General features: G+C 34.0%; 1 protein-coding gene across 1 annotated transcript in view; it reads right to left on the bottom strand.

Annotated features, from left to right (window-relative positions):
* Window positions 1–523: 523 nt before the first annotated feature.
* LOC108576932 (leishmanolysin-like peptidase) overlaps window positions 524–20,871 on the bottom strand; it is a 43,815-nt gene continuing 23,467 nt past the window's right edge. Inside the window, exons 2-13 of the mRNA XM_017940008.1 lie at window positions 18,311–18,341; window positions 13,803–13,885; window positions 7,529–7,640; window positions 6,458–6,639; window positions 6,002–6,205; window positions 5,139–5,364; window positions 4,454–4,647; window positions 3,935–4,067; window positions 3,466–3,625; window positions 3,045–3,211; window positions 2,817–2,936; window positions 524–679 (exon numbers count right to left, since the gene is read on the bottom strand). Coding sequence (XP_017795497.1) covers window positions 524–679; window positions 2,817–2,936; window positions 3,045–3,211; window positions 3,466–3,625; window positions 3,935–4,067; window positions 4,454–4,647; window positions 5,139–5,364; window positions 6,002–6,205; window positions 6,458–6,639; window positions 7,529–7,640; window positions 13,803–13,840 — 1,692 coding nt within the window. The 5' untranslated portion in view covers window positions 13,841–13,885; window positions 18,311–18,341. The remainder of the gene's footprint in view (window positions 680–2,816; window positions 2,937–3,044; window positions 3,212–3,465; window positions 3,626–3,934; window positions 4,068–4,453; window positions 4,648–5,138; window positions 5,365–6,001; window positions 6,206–6,457; window positions 6,640–7,528; window positions 7,641–13,802; window positions 13,886–18,310; window positions 18,342–20,871) is intronic.

The following is a 20,871-nucleotide window of genomic DNA, read 5'->3' as shown; positions in this document are numbered from 1 at the left end:
TCTGAAATAATTGTAATGACTTAGTTAATTATTTTAACTGAAAAGAATTTTTTGTTTATAAATTCTTCGTTTCAATTGAACATATTATCCGAGATAAACAAATACATCGAAATAGACCAGCCTTTATAATTTATTACTATTGACATTTAAAGAATGTCTTGTGGAATTTATCATTATTATTGTAAACACGTTCATTATAAATGTAAAACGTGAAATATGGTGAACATTAACATCTTATACAAGTAGAATCCCTAAACTCTTATTTTGTATACTTTTATACCTCCAGAAGTATACAAATCACCGAGGAAATATTTTTCATAACAAATTATTAAAATAGAATTGTCGTCTTGGTTGATATTCACTTTATGAAACTATTACTTGGTTCCAAAGATACTTCTATGTCGTTAAACAAACACTTCATGTTATAAGTAGAAGCGTTTTGAAACGACATTTCGATGGGACATTATTATAATTTGTCGACCTAACTTGAACATTGATAGTATTACCTAATTTCAACCGCACATCATCTAAGCACAAAGAAATATATCAAAGCAATGAACGCCGATATATTTGTAAATGTACCTGCAGACGCACAATATAGGTTATCTCTATGATAATAGGTTGGAGGTGGATGTTCATCTCCTGGCTTACAATGTTCACGTTTTTCTTTTAACTCCGCCTGTAAAGAAAGGAATAAACAACAGTTGCTTATTTTTATTTCACGTTGTAGTTTTTATTAATAAAATCTATGGTAGAAAAGTTCGAGTAATCTGAGTTATTCTTTGATTGTTCAAAAGTAGAAGTTTTACAATATTATGAAAATATAAAAATATTAGTTTTTCTATGCTTTACCAAGAAAGTTTGAGCACATAAATAATTGACTACAAATAATTGTATAAAGTATTTGTTTTGTTGCAATTACATTAAATTATGCAATTACGTTACAAATATTTACTGTCTTTTACGACAAACATATATACGAGAGAAAGGATTAGGTGATTTAAAGAAATAAACACGTTATAGAATACAATTAATAACATGTGGGGCAAGTGGAAAAATCAGCTTGTAACGAAATTAATTAAATCCAAGCCATTTCCACGATCCTACAAAATCAGGACAAAATTGTTCAACTTATTTCATAGAGCACAAGAAATGAACAAAATAATCATAGGTCGTAAGTACGCAGAAGGCGATATAAACTTTTATATCCGGATAAAACTTTATTTAACGCATTAAACTTGTTTATTACAATAACACACTGTTAAGTATAACATCTCTATTTATTTAGTGGTTCGTGTGTATCAAATTTCAGTGTAGTCGTAATTTGTCCAGTCGCTAGATGGCAGTTCTATTGACATTAGCTGAGATTCGTCAAGCTGTCAGTTGACACAGTAATGTTTTCCACACTTTCTCTTGAGTAATTTTCACATCGATTTACGAGATGAACAAATTATTGCCTCAGTCCTGGCATGCAATTCTGTTGTGACTTTCACTGGCGGGCACTTAACTTCTATTCCACTACACGCAGTCCGAATGTTATAACGTTTGGAGGTTATTATCAATGTTGCTTTTGTTTTGTCTGCTTCCGCAATTCGAGATTTAGTGATACTCTCTCGTCAAATTGAACACACTGAAGACTGTGCAACTATATGATTTTCACATAAAACCTTGCACGTGGAAGTACTGAGTACATACAAGGTGTGGTGTAATTGCGTTGCGTGTCACGATTCGAAAATGAACTGTCGTTTGCGACTGCTGTAGTCCAAGCCTCGATATAGCGTGGTCGTAAACTAAACTCTCGAAATGCGGCATCGATTCATGTCGCAGTATTTCATTTTAAAATTGCGCACAATAAAAAAAAATGACGATTTATGATCAAGGATATTTCATTTACTATTTGGAATATTAGGACTTTCTTCGGTTTCTTGCTATAACCAATGTATTGTATAACTGCACCGATACTGGATTGAAAATTTATTCTTACTCTCCTGTTTTGATGTTTGTCCTCTGATGTCTTACGACCACGCTATATCGTGACACGGACTTTTCCCGCCAAAGTGATATTGGGTAACCGTTTCAAAATGGCAAAGCAAAGTGTTTGACCGATGATTACTACTGGAGAATATGCGTTGTCTCGACTAGTTGACGAACGTACTGAACGATTAACTGTTTTGTTGCTTCGAATGGAATACACGTGAATATATAGTTTTTTTTTAATTCTGGTTACGTAACCTATAAATGAAAGTATATATTCCATCTGGAACATTTGTTCAACAAGGGGCAATTGTAAAATGGGTCTAAAGAAGTCATGATTTTATCATCCATTGTACCGAATCTTTTAATTGCTAAACCAGCCTTTTCATTGATTCATATCTGTTTTCTTTTTTATCGGGATTTCTCAAAAATCCGACACCTCATTTTTCCACCACTGCTTTTACTCTTTCTCCATCTTTTTAAGAAACACCTTACGATCAATTATCGATTTCTATATTTTACCAATTGCCTACTTTCAAAATTAACTTGGTGTATAACGATCTCACCTCTTCAAAAATTTCATTCAGTATTATTTCGAACACCAACCAATCAACAGCCTAACCTATAATTAGTCGAAGAATTGAATCCAGTGATAAGCGGAGTTGTGTCCACTAACTTTCGGAAATTAGTAGTCTGGAATTCTCTTTACGCTTCATTAATAAAAACTGAATTTTCTCGACGCGATTTAAGTTTGCAATAAAATGCAAACCGACGCGACATACACGATAGTATAAAATGTTTTATTAAATAAGAGAAGTTGTTAACGTAAAATGAATTCTTACCTGACAAATGTCTCGGCATGAAGGGCAAATTAAAGCACCTTTGTGAAGCCAAGTACCCTGCAATATTCTAATAGCAATTTCTTGACCAGCGTGGTAGCATGTATATGTGTAGTTTGCAACCTATAATAAAGAAAGATATATTTAATTCCATACCATCTTGAAAGACTAAATACATGTCATTTATAATATGCTTATAATTATATAATTTAATATATAAATGATACTGACCACAATGTGCAATCTGCCAGCTTCACATTTGTACTGGTAACATCCAGAACCCCAGTGCTGCCATTGTCGAGCTTGTTTACATGTTCTTTCTTCCCACATTTGATTTGTATGATCAAAACACCTTGAATGTGGACCATACCTTTCTAAAGCGAAATTTTTATCTGGGTCTGCACACAAAAATTAAAGCAATTCATTCAATTAGTAAAGTTATATGTTTTACTTCTTACTTGTATAAAATAGTAGTCATCAAACTACTTACTATTAAAGTAGAACATATGTAATTATTTTATGAAATTTTTGCAATTTTCTGTTCGTTATAATTAATTTGCAAAATCAAAGCTATTTAGTAAGTAATATAGAAACTGACAAAATTCTTAATTATTCTATCTTATATACTATAAGAACCAAGGATAAAACTTACGGGGATTATTTTCCTCGTACAAACAATGGGAGCCTCTAACAACTATATTTCGAGCTCTCCATGTAAATTCTTGTATGTATGGACAATAATCTGCCAGAGATACTGAGCCACCATAATACCGTTCCTGTCCAATTGGCACATCAGGAATCGAGTCGAAATTCTACAGAACAGAAAATTGATACAAAGATATTTTTTATATATATAAAAGTTTCTAGAAACAATAATTGAACGACTTACAAAGACGTGAATTAATTAAACAAATGAAGAAAAGGGTGTAAGATGGTTTTCTATCTCATTATAGCTTAATTTTTTTCAAGATAGACTATAGAAAAAATTCTTGAATAAAAATTACATTGTATAGAATGTACAATATTTGTTTCAAAAGATGTTTCTAAGACAGTTTTTTTTTTTTTTTTTGTTAAATGTAAATATGAAATATCAAGATTTTGATTGATAAGTAATTTAATACCTGATATTTTGTGGGTAATGTTTGTGAATATTTAATTAGGTTGCACAGTGCCACTGAACTTCGGTCATCGGTACACTCAGTTTGTAACGGATCTTGTTTCACTTTGTTGCAGAATGGATGAATAGACTTTCCTCTGTAAAACAGCAATTGAAAAATCGAATATTTATTGCTTGACAAAATTAAACACACATTAGGTGTACTTACTCCTGTATTCTGTCCGATAATGAAGCAGTATAACAGAATAATTGAGGTTTAAGTATGTTATAAAGTAATTATTTAAGCAAATAATTATAGAAGTCATTTTTTACAAAGTAAGCAATTTTTTATAAGATTTACAGATTTATATTTGTTTTATTTGTCATTCTACTCAGCAGTGTATTTTACTTGTATGTATTTCGCTTAATGTTAATTAAAAGAACTATTTCATAAAATATGCGTATATTTTCGATAAACCTAATTTCCGATTATTACGATTAATTTCTAAAAAGATATTTTAAAGGTGCTGCAATAGGTACATACGAGAGTCGTGACGATTTCGTAGATATCCATTCTTTGCAAGACTTCATCGCAAAGTCGCAACCGAGATTTCTACCCCATCTTAGTTCTTGAGCCATTGAATAATTTGCACTGTACCATCCAGTGTCTTCCATAAGGGCGAGGGTTATTCTCGAATAAACCGGGTTTTGAGTATGCGTTCCTGTCATCGCTTCATTCTAAATAAACAAACATTGTAAACTATACGTTATTACATTTTTTAAAAGTTGACCTACTAAATTCTTCATTTTAAAATAAGATACACGGAACGGTAATACATAAAATAAAACATATGTAGTAAATGCAAAAACACTTCTGACAATTTTTCGAAAGTATGTGAAATTAACGCAGAACTTTAAAATAATTAAATTGTTCATTTTCTCTGTTGAAAGTGCAATAAGTTATATTTTTCAACGAAATAAAATTATCTAACATGTCTCAGATAAGACTTACTTATTTTATCGTAGTTCATTTACTGGAATACTTACAAAATTTCAGTTATTCGTAAATTCACTTTTACATTTTTTTAGTAGCATATAAAGATGTTAAGATGTATATTTTAATTTCTTTCTATTTAATAACTATAGACTTTCCGCCAGTGTAACTTTTCAATTTTGATATATCTGTGTTTTCGATTTTATTGTCGTAATCTGTATTTAAAATAACGTACCTCAAAAACTCGTTTCTCCCAATGTGTTAGAGCCGTGCCATCCTCCCCTTGGTCCTCTAATTCCGCGCCTTCGAGTTCTGGACAATTGAAGTGAGCTTGGACTTCTGCACGAACTTTGGGTGTGACTATCATTTGCATTGACCTTCGCACATAACCATTGTACACTTGCCAGTATGGCCGGACTATAGTCTTGATCGTGTTTTCGCTCCATTGATGCGTTTGTAATCTATACATAATGAACATCAAGTGTTATCAGTGTTTCCTCATTTACCAAAGTATTGTTGTTACTTCGTTCAACGAAAACGAATACTATCGCGATGGTTCATGAAATTACCTAACGTTGCATATTTAACAGGTAACACAATGACATTTTCCAATTGAAATCGATGTACTTTGAAATTAATTTAAATTTTCAATTAATCAATCTTTCACCAATGTCCAATTTTTTACAATCAAATTCGATAGAACAGCAAATTCTGAGTGTAAAGATACCAAGGTACATTTATTCTAAAACTCACCGTTCTTGAGATATTTTAATATGAACATTCAGGCTAAATGGCTAATCGCGGTTTGATACTGTTTGGATCCTCTGTATGATTCGAACATATAATATAGCGTGATACAGCTCTAAACAAAAATTTCAAATATCGAAACATAACAATATTTTTTCCTTTTTTAAAATTTTATTTTATTAACAATCAGAATACATTTCTATCAGCTAATTTGTCCCAGGAGTCCTCCTTAACCATCAGTTAGGTCTGCTCGCATAACAATATTAAGCGGAAACGATAAAAGTGAAAGATATCTTGCATAAAATAATAACCAACAGTAATAAAAAAATAAATAACAAAATATACACTTACTTTTCGTTTAACAGCGGTTTCCCTGTATCGCTTCTTCTTGGTGTTCTTGGCTTGCCATTTTCATCTCGATAGAAGGCGTACAAACTTACAGAAAATCCTAAGGCGTGCAATATCTCGTGCTTTACGGTGCTCAACAACGTTTCTAGCTCTTGCGGTTTTGTGCTCATACTTTTCGGACACAGGTTAGCGTGACCAGCTATAGGTCTGGAAAAAATCAAGCCATGTGTCTTAATAGCGTTCAAATTTCAACAGAGAAAAAAGAAACTGGAAGGGAGAAATTAAAAATGAGATTGTGTTAACACAATCATTTTAGTAGTCTAGGTGGAATTAAAATTTTCTTTTCATTCTGTAACTTTCATATTTACCAAAGTATATTAAACTGTGTACTACACACTTCACTATACTTATTGTACTATAGTTAGTCACTAACGAAGAGTAAATAATTAAACAAATTACCGGTCTAATGCTGCTTCTTGCTGACAGTGTGCAGCATAAGCCACAGTTAATCCCTTATGACACCTTGCAGTTTGCATTGCGGATACGTAAAAGACAAAATCAGCACCGTCTATTCCCGGGCCTGCTTTGCTTCCTTCAGCTATACCGCAATTATGTCCCGTTGCATTGCACGTCCTGCAAACCTAAATATTAAATAAACGTATTACAATTTTTTTACGGTTTAGATATATATGTAGTATGTAATGAAATTTGCGAAACGGCGAAACAATTTTTCATGTTAATTAACGTTCTCCATTGTTAATTAATTCACACCGTGTATATTTCTTCTTTATTGTAGATTATAAGCGTATAATAAAAGAGGATCATTATTATAAACGAAATCTATTCATTTTAATGTGGTTATGTTAGCAAGAACAGTGCTCGTGAAAAATATCTGTGTACATACTCGCATACAGGGTGGGCCGCGTAAAACAAGCCACCTAAATTATCTTCTCCAGCTATGGTGGTACGAGAAAATTTTTATACATTATTTAAATGGTTTCAAAGGGTGAATAGGTGGCCGACAAATTTTTTTTTTAATGCACATTAATTTCTGCTAGAATATACAGTAGAAAAAGTATGTACATTCACGTAGAAAAAACATAGGTAACCTTGAAAACAAAAAAGAAAAAAAATTCTCTTCCATCTTATTCACCCTTTGAAACCAGTTAAATTACATATTAAAATTTTCTCGTACCTCCATAGCTAGGGAAGATAATTAGGTGGCCTGTTTTACATGGCCCACCCTGTAGTGTGCTAGTATTTATGTTGCTAAAATATAACAGCATAATTTTCTGTAATAATATCTGCCTGCAAATGATAGCAAAATTTCTGTTTTATTGCTATTAATCCTTTCAATACTTAATCTTATCCTTACGCACTTCCATCTTAATTTAATAAACCGACTTTTACAACGACACGGCCAAAATAACAAATTTTGCCGCCGTGGTTAAAAATTTACCGTCAGTCACCCGCGTTACATATTAAAATCTGCCGTGGCGAAAGGGTTAAGAGTATTCGTTAATTTCTTACGTCGAGATGATCTTCAGGGACGACCACTTCACCGCACATTGTAGTGGGACGGCAAGTATCTATGCAGTGTGTGTGATGATCTTTGACGAAGACTTGACTACTTTCGCATTTTCTAAAAACATACGTGAAATTGCTAAACAATAAGACAGTTTGAAGATGCATAAAGAACCATTCGTATAAATATTTTCATTTTTTTCTTCCAAGTAAATTAACATAAATGTTAGAAAACTGGATGATTTACTTAACAAAGTTATGAAAATTTCTCTGTACATGTATTATTCTAAAATAGAATTTTGCTGGGAAATCTCTTTATTCCCCGAGAGAAAGAAAAACGCACGTAATTTCCTCAGATAACATGTACCGATATCAGCAGCTTCTCGAAGGCCCTGAAATTGCTAGATTTTATCCGAGCATGAATGTGCCTGATGTCGGCAATAGAAGGACGGTCGAGATGTTTTGCTCCTCCCATCGTTTTCACGATAACTGGTGTAAGGAGAGGAAAATGGGAAATAGTGGATCTCGTAATGGGATGGTAAATTGTGTAGAAACTGATTAAATATTTAGAGGTAACATTCTCCTCCTTACGAAACTAACGGTCGTACTCGACTTCGAGATCCATCGTTAGGAAACGATATCGAAGTCGTACATCCCGAGGAAATTCGAAAAGTATATCGAGCTTGATAGGACTTATGACGTTGGCAGATTTTCAGAAACGAGGAAAAAGGAAAGAGAAGGAAGATGAAACCAATATTGCAGAGAGTGCACATGACGGGAAGTCGTATAAAAGTGGAAGTTATGGAGAAGCAGTTGTGAGATTTCACTGATTTACTGCCACAGATTTTCGAGTAAGAGAATCCTCCGATTGATCGTATATTTTCAGAAATTCATTTGGACAACCGCGAGAACCGAGAGACTGTTTGATGTTAATTTTTCATAGAACACCGATGCAATATACATATGGATGGAATTTACAAAGAAACCAGGAAAATTTTTAGTTATACTTGTCGTTCAGAGAATAGTATGTATAATGTTTTGGGAACACTGGTTATGCGTGTAGGTATCATTGCTATAATATAGAATTACACTTTTTATAAAAGTATCTTACGGAGTAAGCTTTCCTCAATTTATTTTCACAACTTGCAACAATTAGTACTTGTTTCAGTAAATTCAATTTAGACGTATAACAAGGCATTTCATTATTCCTGGTAACGTTGCTTGGTAAACTAGTAAAAATAGTAAAAATCTAGAAATAATTTAGGAAGATCGATTAATTATAAAAATGTATTATTTCTGTTGGAACTTAATGACTATTAGACATATAAACTGTTCATTTTGTAAGATTATTTCATTAAAAAGATCGTTAATTAATAAATAGCCCGATTGGATATGCATTTCAGCTGAATTAATTTGATCTGCGTTTATCAAAAAACGATACATTCAATTCAACTACAGTTTCATATTATGTTCTACTCGATAATGAAACTTTGTCTCAGAGAAATGTATGGCATGTTGGATAATTAAACTTAATCTAATGAAGCGTTTGCGAATTTTATCCGTTAACAATTTGGAAACGTATTTCATTTTTCATTAGTGAAAGAAAAAATATTCCTATTGGATGATCTAAATATGTGACAAAATGAATTCTAAACGCAAGCGGAAAACATAACATTGCCTGATAAAATAAACATAAATGAAACAGTAAAAAGTAGATATTGTTAATGATCTTTCTTACTCGAAAGCTCGATAAATCGAAACTTCTATAAATCGGAAGATTTTTTCTCTTCCCTTGAGGTCCTCGAGTTATCGAGGTTCCACTGTATTATATTTATATGGGACTCAACCTCTTCAGGGACACCGACACATATGTGCACCTTTAAATTTTCTGAAAATTCCAATATTTGCCACGGAGAAAATATGAAAAACACAATCTCCCAAGGAAAGTAGTTTAATTGCTATCGATTTAACACGAATATAAACGTAACTACATAAAAAATTAGATCAAGTTTTGCTAACTTTAAAAAGAATCATCCCTGAAGAGGTTAATACATAAATATTTCTTAGTATCAAACTTTCTAGCACCATCAATTAAAGTTCACCAGAATGTTTCCCTCCAACGAACATAAAGCAAATTTATCAGAGGAAAAAGCTTGCTCCATTATTTTCACCTCATTTTTGCTAACTGTATAAGTATAATACCAAATGCAATAAAGTGCATTTCTCGCACGTTCGAAGAACGTGCAATCAATAACGTATTTATCAATAGGAAGGGGTAAACATGTTGAAGAAAGAAGTTGTTTCGATAGTCAGCATCGTATAGATACTCATGGGAGCCTTTTCAGCGAGGTATTATAGCCCGAAGGATATTTATGAATCGAAGGAAGAGGATCTGAGAAAATCCTACGAGAGACGCTATCCTATACCCATTCTGCTATTTCATCTGGTCTTCGTAATCCCTATTGGATCTGCCCAACTCAATAAAAGAAAATCGTATGGCAGAAACGAAACCACGCCACAGAGCGATAACTTCTTTTCGTTTCTTTCTCAAATCCTTTTACTGATTTCAACAATCCTGACTACTTTCATTTTTTGTTTTTTGTTATACGTTCCGTTCAATACCGTGTTCTCTATCGATTCTAATCATTACACGATCTACCGTCTATCAACAATACTAATTACCGCACGATCTATAATAATATTTTCATAGGTTCTTCCTCTTTCTTGGCTCTCCGGTGAAGGAGATCTGTACTCTATACTGTTGCTAGTCTGCTAAGAACCATTGGACAGAGCGATAAATTTGGACACAAACATCGTACAAATACTAAATATTCAATTCTGGTGCACAAACGTTACAAATGAAGGATTTATACTGTCCGAAGAATACTCACAACGAAAAAGAACAGCCTTAATTATTCTAGCGCTCTATCATTGCTGGATTAAATCTCCATATTGATCCTAGTGGTCTTGTCGATATTAAGTTACGATAAAAACGTCACTTTGCATCGAATCATCTTCGTTATGTGACGTTATTAATCTCACGTCAAATGCACGAAGGATATATTTTATTTCAAATAATTTGTATCACAAACAATTGGAATAAGATTAAAGTTTTGTATGTAAAGATACGATTTACTTGCAATTCAATTAACGAAAGCGAGAGAAAAAAATAATCGTGTAATAAGAAACATTGTTTCAACTGTATTTGATGTTGCATCTTTATGTGCCAACGGTAATGTGGCGGTATATAGCTCGTATTATACGCTTTTCGTCAGAACGTCTAACAGGCAAAACAACTTTACTCGCAAGTTCTCGGCTAAACTTTCGTTACAAGAAACGTAACCTGTAACCTAAACCCGGCTGTTTCTTGAGCCTAACAATAAGGTATGCACGCTTCGCGTTGCATATTCGACCGGATAATTAAGACACTTCAAGAGACCGGTGTAGTTTAACACCGCGAGAGAGAATCCTTTTGCGTATAATTATTAATTTTTATCTCAATTATTTTCGGTAATACTTTTTTCCTGCAAAAGTACCGCAGAAATATACTCTGCAGGATTGAAAAGGAGGGCAAACTCGTAAAGAATTGTTCTACGACTCATTGTCGGTGAAATGTTTGCCCTTAGAAATCTTACATGTGTTTATGCGTGTTGCTAAGATAAACTTCCATTATCAGGACATCGCGCAAAGTTTGGAGAAATAAGGAATGCTTTCTTCTAAGTAGTCTAGCGTGTGTTCAATGTGCTCTTGTTGAATAATGCAATGGCTTCTCTTCCGCACCGCGGAAGCCCATCCACTCATCCACCTATTCACCAGCTTCACTCTCGAATTCATTCTCTTTTTTCATTTTTTGCATACGATCGAAGCCCAGCCAGAACGTTAAAAGCCACTGCAAATCCCAGGAGGATCGTATAAAATTGATTTGTCGCGTAGATGTTTTTATTTGCAACTCGCTATACAGTGGGTATGTGTCTTAAAATTTCTAGAAACCGAGAAAATACGCAAGTAAATGTAAACTTAATTTTCTTTTAACCCTTTCAGCACGATAGACTCGTATATGCGTTCACAAAACACTGTAAACTCGTAATTTTAAGCAATAAAAATAGCTCGAGTGATCATGAACTCGTGTACGTATATTTGCCAAAAATGTAATTTTAATATAATTCAGTTAAAAAAGAAAATGAAGTAGTGACCTAATTATTTGTTATAGAAAATAATCAGTACTTCGACGCGGCATGTAGTCCTCCGTCCGCAAAGGGTTAAAAATTTTAGACAACAGGATAGTAGGTTAGATAAAATTATTAAGAAGACTATATGTACATAAATAGTTAGGAAATAGGTAACCGAAGAACGAGTGTGTAAGTGAGAAGACAAAATGGAGGGTGAATGGATAAGGAAATAATATATCGTAAACCAAGTCCTTTTCATAACCATGAGGCTGAAAGTAAATAAATAATAATAACTTAATTTTCTTTTATCGCTGCACTTACTCTGGCTTTAAACTCCTTCGTTCTCTATTTTTGGGGGCACTTGAAAAAACTAGATGCTCCACATTTAAATATGTATGTATATCTACGAAAGCGGAATTCTAAGGACAAATCAAATTCACGTGAAATACGTGTACTTGGTGGAAGAGGTATAGCGAGGTCGTAAATCACGACGTTACGCGAAAACATCGATTGATCTAGCTGCAAAGTAGGGCCGTTACGCGTCTTATAGAAGCTCCTCAAATCTCAAGTTGCAAGCGTTGAACGAAAGACGTGAATCCTTGGATAGCCGACGCTTCTAAATGACAAACAGTAGCTGCGATTGGATCAGTATAGAACCCGGTCTACCTCTTTCTCCACTTTTATTACTTTTTTAAATATACCGTAATAGAAGAGTCGGTGCCAAATTGACTTCGTACGGCTCTGAACGTGGCTCAAGCTCCTTATCTCACCCGACTGATGATTAGACGATCGGACTTCATGTTCTTTTACGCCTCTCGAATTTTACGACTTCGCTATTATACTCTTCTACCGAGTACTTACTATACCTGACATAAAAATGTACACTAGAACCACTCCATGGCGGATTTGTCGATCCTCGAACACCCCGAAACCGATTCTTTAAGTGTTTATATCTAGAAAGGGATGCCAAATTTGCGATTTTGTTATTCTTGATTTTTCTTTTATTTTGATATGAAAAATCAATCTTTCAAATTTTTGCCACTTATTGTAAAATAATTTGTAATAAGGAAGTGAATTGACGTGAACTTGATTTTTGATAAATAACTATAAGAAAGGAAGGTCCAAGCTTAATTTTTCGGTAATATTTTTATACAGAAATGTTGTTATACTGATATTTAAAGGTAGCCATGGGCAAACTGAGAACGAAGTTCAACGAGAAGCCGAAGATTATCTTGAAATATTGAACGTTCACTTATTACTTTTCTGTTTAACGAAATATCAACAAGTATCTGAATTATTGTACTACCTGTGCATTACACGAAACGTGTACGCAAGATACTAATTACATAAATAGTGTGTTTATGCCTATTGCAATACGTCAGATAAATTGTTACGCAAACGCAAATACGCATAATACATATTCATATGGTTCTACCTTAGCATTTTGGCCATTGTGCAAATAAACGTGGCAACGACAGTTGTGTACAAACATGTATGCAAAATAGTATATTCAAATTCTTGAACTAATTACATTATTTAGAAAACTAATGCATTTTATTAAAACCAGTATTAATCGTAATTGCCTCTTCTTTAATATTACATTTAGAATATTTTAAGTATAAAAAATCGTGAATACACATTAATACGCAGATTTTTATATTGGTCAATTGGTCACACGTTGATTTGCAAAAATTAGTGCAGGCAAAGCATGAATTATTATGAGGATGCTTAGCAAGGGAAACGCTAATCTATAATTAGTCAAAAAATGTACACATATTTACATACTTATAATACTGGTGCAAAAATTTCCATATTTAATATTAAAACTACCAATTTTAGGTGTAACATAATTGTCCGTTCAATTGGATTAGCTAAATACAGGGTGTATCCGAAATCGTGATGCACCTGAAAAAAAAGTTGATTCCTCGTATAAAAAGTAAGTCGCAAGTGTATTGTAGAATGAAATTTTTTAGATTCAATTCTTCTGAAAACGAAGCTTTACGTAAAAAACCTTCCATATTCAACTTTTCTTTGCACAAAGAATCACCTCCTTTTAGGGCTGCAGTTCCGATATTATTCAAATTTTGCAACAAATTAACGGACTAAATTACCTGCTCAATCTAATGGTGCTCTTCGTTTCACGGACCATTAGTGCTCGCTCCCAAAAGTGCACGGCTTCGGGTAAAATGGTATTCTGGAATAAATCAGAAGCAAAGTTTACTCCTAATGTATTTAAAAATGGCGGCGCCGAGTGTTTAATCTATCGCGCACCGTCTGGATAGCGAAAGGGTTAATGCACGAAACGAGTGCGTTTTATTCTCATGGAATCTAGCCTTCTCATCACCAAAAATTACAGATTTTCAGTGTATATATATAAGGAGCTGATTTTTCACGCTTCCAAGGCTTAATCCTTTGCGGTCCTATGTCGAGTCAGACTCGACACAAGAATTTTTGCCTTCAAATATCACATAATGATAAATTATAAATTATAAACGATAATATACCATTTTTTAATGCATTGATATTACACTGAAACTTAGTATTTTATAACTAATATTACGCCGAAATATTGAAATAAAGGGAAACTACATGGTGCTGCCCGAGAGTGACCAAATGAGAGCGGACTAACTGGACTATTTGGATCGCAAAGGGTTAAATCTAAATCGTAACAAAACCTCGTCCTGTGATGCCCGGTTTTGCCTCAATTTCTCGAAACTGAGGACAGGTATTGGGGTCACAGTTAAATCGGAGCAATTAAGGATCGACGTTGCGGAGAAAACGAAGTTTATTAAAACTGGCGAAACGTGACGTGCGGATGACAATACAGAGAGCGACTCGAGGATGAAAAAATGGGGCTATTTAAGGGTTTCAGGAAGATGAACTTTGGGTTACGATTGTGTAGGAAAGTTGGAAGGTGAAGAGTCCAGTGTGAGTAATGGTGAAAGCTGGTGACCAGTTGTGGATACAGATCGGACTAAGGCTAAGAAAGAAAGTATTTCAGGGTATAACAGTCCCACGAGTGCAACTTTTTCTCTTTCTACCGTTGCAATTACTCAATATTAATGTTTACTTGATATAGTTAATTACAGATAACACTTTATCGATAAGCTGGTTAATGCCAGCAGGCGCGACATTCCACTGAAGCTACAAAGAAGAAGAAGAAACGCTTTGGGACTTTATTGAGAACGTCACTCTGCCAGTCGGAATTTTAACGCGAAACGAAATAGGGTTGTAACTATATTCTACGTAATTGTGAACTGGACAATACTGCCCAAAATCGAGAAAGAATATTCTCTCCAAGTGGAAATTTGACCAATTCAATTATTTATAATCACTGTAACTTGTATAACTTTATTTATATTAGAATATAGCATTGTTAAGGTATATTCGCTGATTTCAAACCAATCCCGAGTAAATATTAGTAACAAACCAAAGCAGATTCACAACCGCCCGAGATATATCAACAATTACAACTCGCCAAGTTCGTCCGAACCATTCCCATCTACCATCCTGCTTTAACCACTAAGCCAGGCGATTTCAGGACCTCGCGTCGCGTAACAACTATACATTTATCACTAAATTTATGCATGCATGTTTGTTTATACAAAGTTTAATTACATACAAGATTTTATTCAAAATTATCTGCTGGAGGTCAGTGGCATTCCTCAAAGGAAAAGAAAAACTACCAGATATTTTTCCAAAAATCTTGTCCCAATTAAAATTTACTTTTTTTATTCATGTCGTGTCTTCTATTTCTATACTACTTCTGAATTAACAATCACGGAAGGAGGGAAAAATATTTTTATTCGTTCAAATCAGCTCTCCCGAAGATTAAATCCTGAGTGCGCCACTGCTATTAATTGTACAATTCTTAGATTTTATTTTTACAATAAAATACTGCAAACACTAAATGTACTGTTCGTTAGAAAGTGATAAATGTCAATCATCGACAGGCTAGCCTGTCCCTAACCCTTTAAACCGCGGAAGAATACGGCGAGAATCGGAGAAGAAGGAACGGTTTATATTACGTCTGGCTGTATTAAACAAACGATCGTTGGCTAGCCTCGGCGTTACGACTAGAATAGCGTTACGCTTGAACAAGCGTGCATCATTAATATTGGTCTAATGGCAAGCGCCTGATAATTAAAACGGAACCGAACAAGTGGGGCCTCGAACACCCGGCAATGCTTAATTTCATTGTCCTTCGTTATTTTTTTTTCCGACTATATTGTCGACGGCACTCCTCGTTAACAACTTTTCCGAACTATGCTACGCTTTTCTCACTTCCATTTAACGCTAAGGAAGAATTTACAGATGACATAACGAAGCGTGAAAATTTTGCGAATATTGTTTTTACAAGAAATTCAAAATATAAGAAATATTCGTTTCGCGAAACCAACTAATACAATAATTAAATTTTTGTATCATATTTTTGCTAAGTACGCTAATGAACGCGTTACTATGTAATAAATTATGAAATGAATTGTAAGCTTTCGTGAGTTTTCCTATTATATTATGCTGTATAAAATGTTCGGTAAAATATGGAAGAAATTTTAACAATAGAAATACCAAACCCGTCGAAATGACGGGTCTCAGATTTCTTACTTTAAATTACAGAAATTATTGAGCTGCTTTTGTTCAAGTATATAGTCACTTTTGTTGAAATAAAGAAATAATTACGTATGCCAACTTATTTTCCATTAATGATTCTAATTTCCAAGTTCTTTATAGTCTTTTCTGAATATACCAAAAGGGAAATAATTCACCACATTCAACTCCGGTTGTTCTAGCGATAAGAGGTGATTCTACAATCAAAAATAAGACGAAAATAAGGGAAGAAATGAAATTATGCTTGAGATTTCTTTTCTTAGTTACAAGCAGTTAAAGAATCAGGTAAAATATTCCTGATTCTTGACGATTTTCTATGCATGGTTCGGTAAATGAAAGGTCAGGAGGTGAAAATTAGTGGTGAAAAGCAACAATGCAATTTGTAATTATATTAATTATACAATTAATAACTATAATTCTTTTTTCTGTAGCTGCTTCGAAGTATGATGCTAACCGTGTCGTTGTTCCTCTTTTTTTTAACACCCTGTACGTTATCATAGTAGAAACACTATTGATAAAGGAGTTGCATTATAAGGTTAAAGAAATTAATTCCTTGACAATGGAAAAGCAGCGAGGTAAACTGAATTTCTCGCCGACCTTTTATTTTCATTAGTATTGTTTCGTTGCTCCCTTTTCCCTCTCTGTCTTCCTCCCTGTATCAAGGTGCAGCTTGCGTCTCATTGTCAGAGCACCTCGACAAACGACGCGTTCCTCCTCTCTGTCTATACCTATATACGAAAAAGGAGGTATTCTCCTTTATCACAATATTGCGTTACTTCTGCAGCCTTAAGAGCATCCTACAAGTATGCTTTCCTTGTTTTCCGCTGATATAAGAGATTTCTCCCTATGCTCTTCCTATATTCACTATTCTGAAAGGGATTTGTTCAATCCCTCTCTCACATCAGGCCATACGAGAAATGCCAAGATATTGAGTGGCAAACTGCTTTTATTTTATATTACAGGTTCGTTCGTTTTAAACTGATATTGGTAACAAATGAAATTATCTCGTTTCGACACGTTATCGCGTACGTATGTATGTGTGTGTGCTGTGGATGACGCTTATTGCATTTGTTTTAGACGAACCTCGACAAACATCGTATCTAAATTCTACTAAATAATTAGTAATTTTCGTGAAAAATTTTAATAAATCTAATTGGTAATTTTTCTTCGTTGTAAAATGATATACCAAAAATTGTTAATTGTGAGGTATCGCAGAAATATGGTAGATACAGCTTTTCTTCCTTTAGACTGGTGACATAATTGAACGATGAAGTGTACGTGATACAGTCTATGCTAGAATGCAGTATAAAGTTCGTCGACGAAGTTTCTTTTACCTAGTTAACAAATTTTCTTAACTTAGACATTAAAAATTGCATTTTCCACAAAAGTTTGTGACTTCTAGAACATATTCATCTATTACTGTACAAAAAACATTTTCCCTTTTTTCGCTAAGTTTCCATAAAACAGATAAGTAACCAATGAAGAAATTAAATTGAATGCATGAAATGAATTGTGACTAAATTTTCTGTACTCACTGTAATAGAATTTTCTTTATACAGAGTGTACCGTAACTGATTCTATACGAAGAAATAAATTGAAAATATAGAATAAAATCCTTTTCAGAAAAAGCTTACTATTTCAGAGCTATCTTTTTTTCTACGACTTGTACTAGGTAAGATGTTTGAGGATCACTGTACCCCCGTGTCATCACCTGACCTATATTCTTCAGTGTAAGGAGGTTTGCTCGGCTACGGGGATAATTTTAAACGTCAATAACTAAAAAACGAACCCTTAAATACAATTTTTGTACTCTTCATTTTTGTCTTGTATCAGCTTCCAGAATCACTCCTTAAGATTTCTACTAACACTTGTCGAACACCTTATATATTAAAATGTAACATTCATGCAATCGCATAAAATAAACACTTTGTAAATAAATTAATAGTGATTGTATTTGAATATTCTTTGATTAAAATTCACAATTTATCAATGTTACTAATAAATTACTTACATTAATCAGATCCAATTTTTCGTCATCCAACCTGTAACACGAAAAAGAAAATATACAGTAAAGTTAAATTTAAAAAGATTGTGGATGAAATGGCCAATAATAAACTAGACCTAAAGTCATTATTCTAAAGCAAATATAAAACCATTAAAACTAAAAGAGTACTTCTGATACAATGACTGGGCGGCAACAAAAAATTGCTATTTTCCTGATTCACAAGTACGTGTATCAGTTTAATACACTAATTAATTTTCGAAATAGGAATTCCAAATGGAAAGTCGAGTGACATGATAGATGTGTTTACGTTACGAATAAAACAGAAGTGGAGTTCGTAATGTCATGCAGGAAGAGTGTTCGGAAAGTATTTTGCATCCGTTACACGTCTGTACAGCAGTTCAAGTGAGATAAGAGCTCGAGCCTCGTTCGGTGATGTTCGATGCTTAACTTAAAAAAAAAAAAACTCTGAAAAAATGTTTATTCAAATATGAAGGATTCAACGATTGGTTGTTTTTCTTTTTGGAACGAATGGAAAATATACCGTACGCGTAGCATGAAATTCGTAATTATGTGCAAGATGATATACTCGTTGCATTTCACCCTGTATACGAATATTCAGTTTTCCTCCGCCCGGTGGCGTAGATTCAATTATAAACCAACGAGAATTCCGTGCTCGTAATGTTCGCATTAGCGCCGCTCACTGGGTAGCCTAATTCAATGATGCAGCTTCAAGGGTGGTTGCGAAACCAGCAACGATCGCGGCTATTCGAATATTTGGAGTGCTGATGACAATGTATATCGTAAACCCATGAACGACGTTTCAATAAATCGGATTCCCGACCTTGTTCATATTAAATCAAATTTCCGATAAAGCGTCGCACACCTGGCGGCATGAGAAATTCAAGGACGCAGGATATAAACGTATTATATCTCCTGATGGGGATTGACCATCAGAAAGCCTCGATTGTCACCCAGATTCGCCGTCTCAAAGGCCAAGGCTATCAATTTTTGGCACGCGCCTGGCTTAATATGCTCTACGGAGAAAAGTCTTGGCTTTGGTTATTTTCACGAGTGCACAATTTCGCCTGCAAAGATTATTTTTATCTGAAGAAAATTACTCGACTTTTGGAATAGATGATATGACAGAGGCATATTCGGAAAATATGTTAAATATTGCACAAACTAAATAATTCAACTAGAACTTCCACAGTTTTGAAGATTCTACCTCTTCAACGTAAGATCCTCGTGTTGCTGGATAAAGCTTTTTCAGTTAATCAGCATCAACCTCCTGATTTTTAATATAGCATTCAGACAGTTCAGACGACTCGAATGGAGGTTTCCTGTAACAACTTTATACGATGGAAGTAAGTGGGATGAATAATTTCCATCTTATTCCGTCACACGTATTTCGTAATATTATGCGGTTGCAATTTTTCTTTTTAGTAAGAACTAATTAGACTATTCCGCATTAAAATCCTCGTACGCAAAAATAGGTACACCTTACGGAATATATTTAGAATGCTGAATTTGTCTTATAATTCAATATGTGTCTCTTAATTTTCGTGAACAAGTAAATTTGATGAAAAATACTACTTCTCCAGGAATCGTTGATTTTTCAACAATAAATAATGTTTATTTGTTAACGTAAATAATTAATACAGTTAGCAATGACGAGAGATTATTTGGATTAACTTTGAAGTTAAGAAATGAAAACAAAGGGTCTTCGCCATATATAACTGAAATAAAATCAATATCAAACCGCAATGAAACATATTTGCCCTCAGTCAATAATTTTGTGACGTGACTTCACCGCGTGAATCCATCCGTTTTATTATTGTCGGGGTGCCGAGCTCAGCCAGGATTCGGTGGGTGGACGAGTGAAGAATGAAAAACCGAGGTTTATGCTGCTACGCTAATATTTCATTTATTTTAGCTACATTTACAGTCGATAAATCGTCGTATTTCTTACTATTTGCAAAAGTCTATATAAAGGATGTCTCAGCTAAGATCGAACACCTAAATATCTCCTGTATCTTTAACGCCTTAAATATCTCCTTTATTTTTAAATATTTCAGAGATAATTTAAACGGTGTCGAAAATGACGTTAGATTTGAGGATCACTGTGCCCCCGTGTCTTCACGTGACCTATATTCTTTGGTGTAAGAAGGTTTGCTCGGCTGCAGGGATATTTTTAAGTGTTAATAACTAATAAACGAAGCCTCAAACGTAATTTTTTTGTTCTTCATTTTCGTCTTATATCGGCTTCTAGAATCACCCCTTAAATTTTCTACCAACCGTTGCCGAAAATCCTTGGTAGGTGTCCACTTGAACTGTAAGCGACGGCTCAGCCGCGTGCTTCTATAATAGAATTCGCACTCGCTTGTCAATCGACCGTTACTGTGTTTCAGAACGATCATGTGGTTGGTTCGTAACAGATCGTGGTTATATTGTTGAACGTAAAAAAAGAAAAACAGTAGATTTTTTGGAGCAAACGTTAAATTTGTAGCTTGCCAATTTTCTAGTGGTAAACTAATAGCCTTCAAAGTTACTCCCCTCACGTTGTAATT

Source organism: Habropoda laboriosa, unplaced genomic scaffold (assembly GCF_001263275.1).
Source record: "Habropoda laboriosa isolate 0110345459 unplaced genomic scaffold, ASM126327v1 scaffold541, whole genome shotgun sequence".
In the NCBI taxonomy this organism is placed as follows: Eukaryota; Metazoa; Arthropoda; class Insecta; order Hymenoptera; family Apidae; genus Habropoda; species Habropoda laboriosa.
This window is presented reverse-complemented; position numbering and strand designations above follow the sequence as displayed.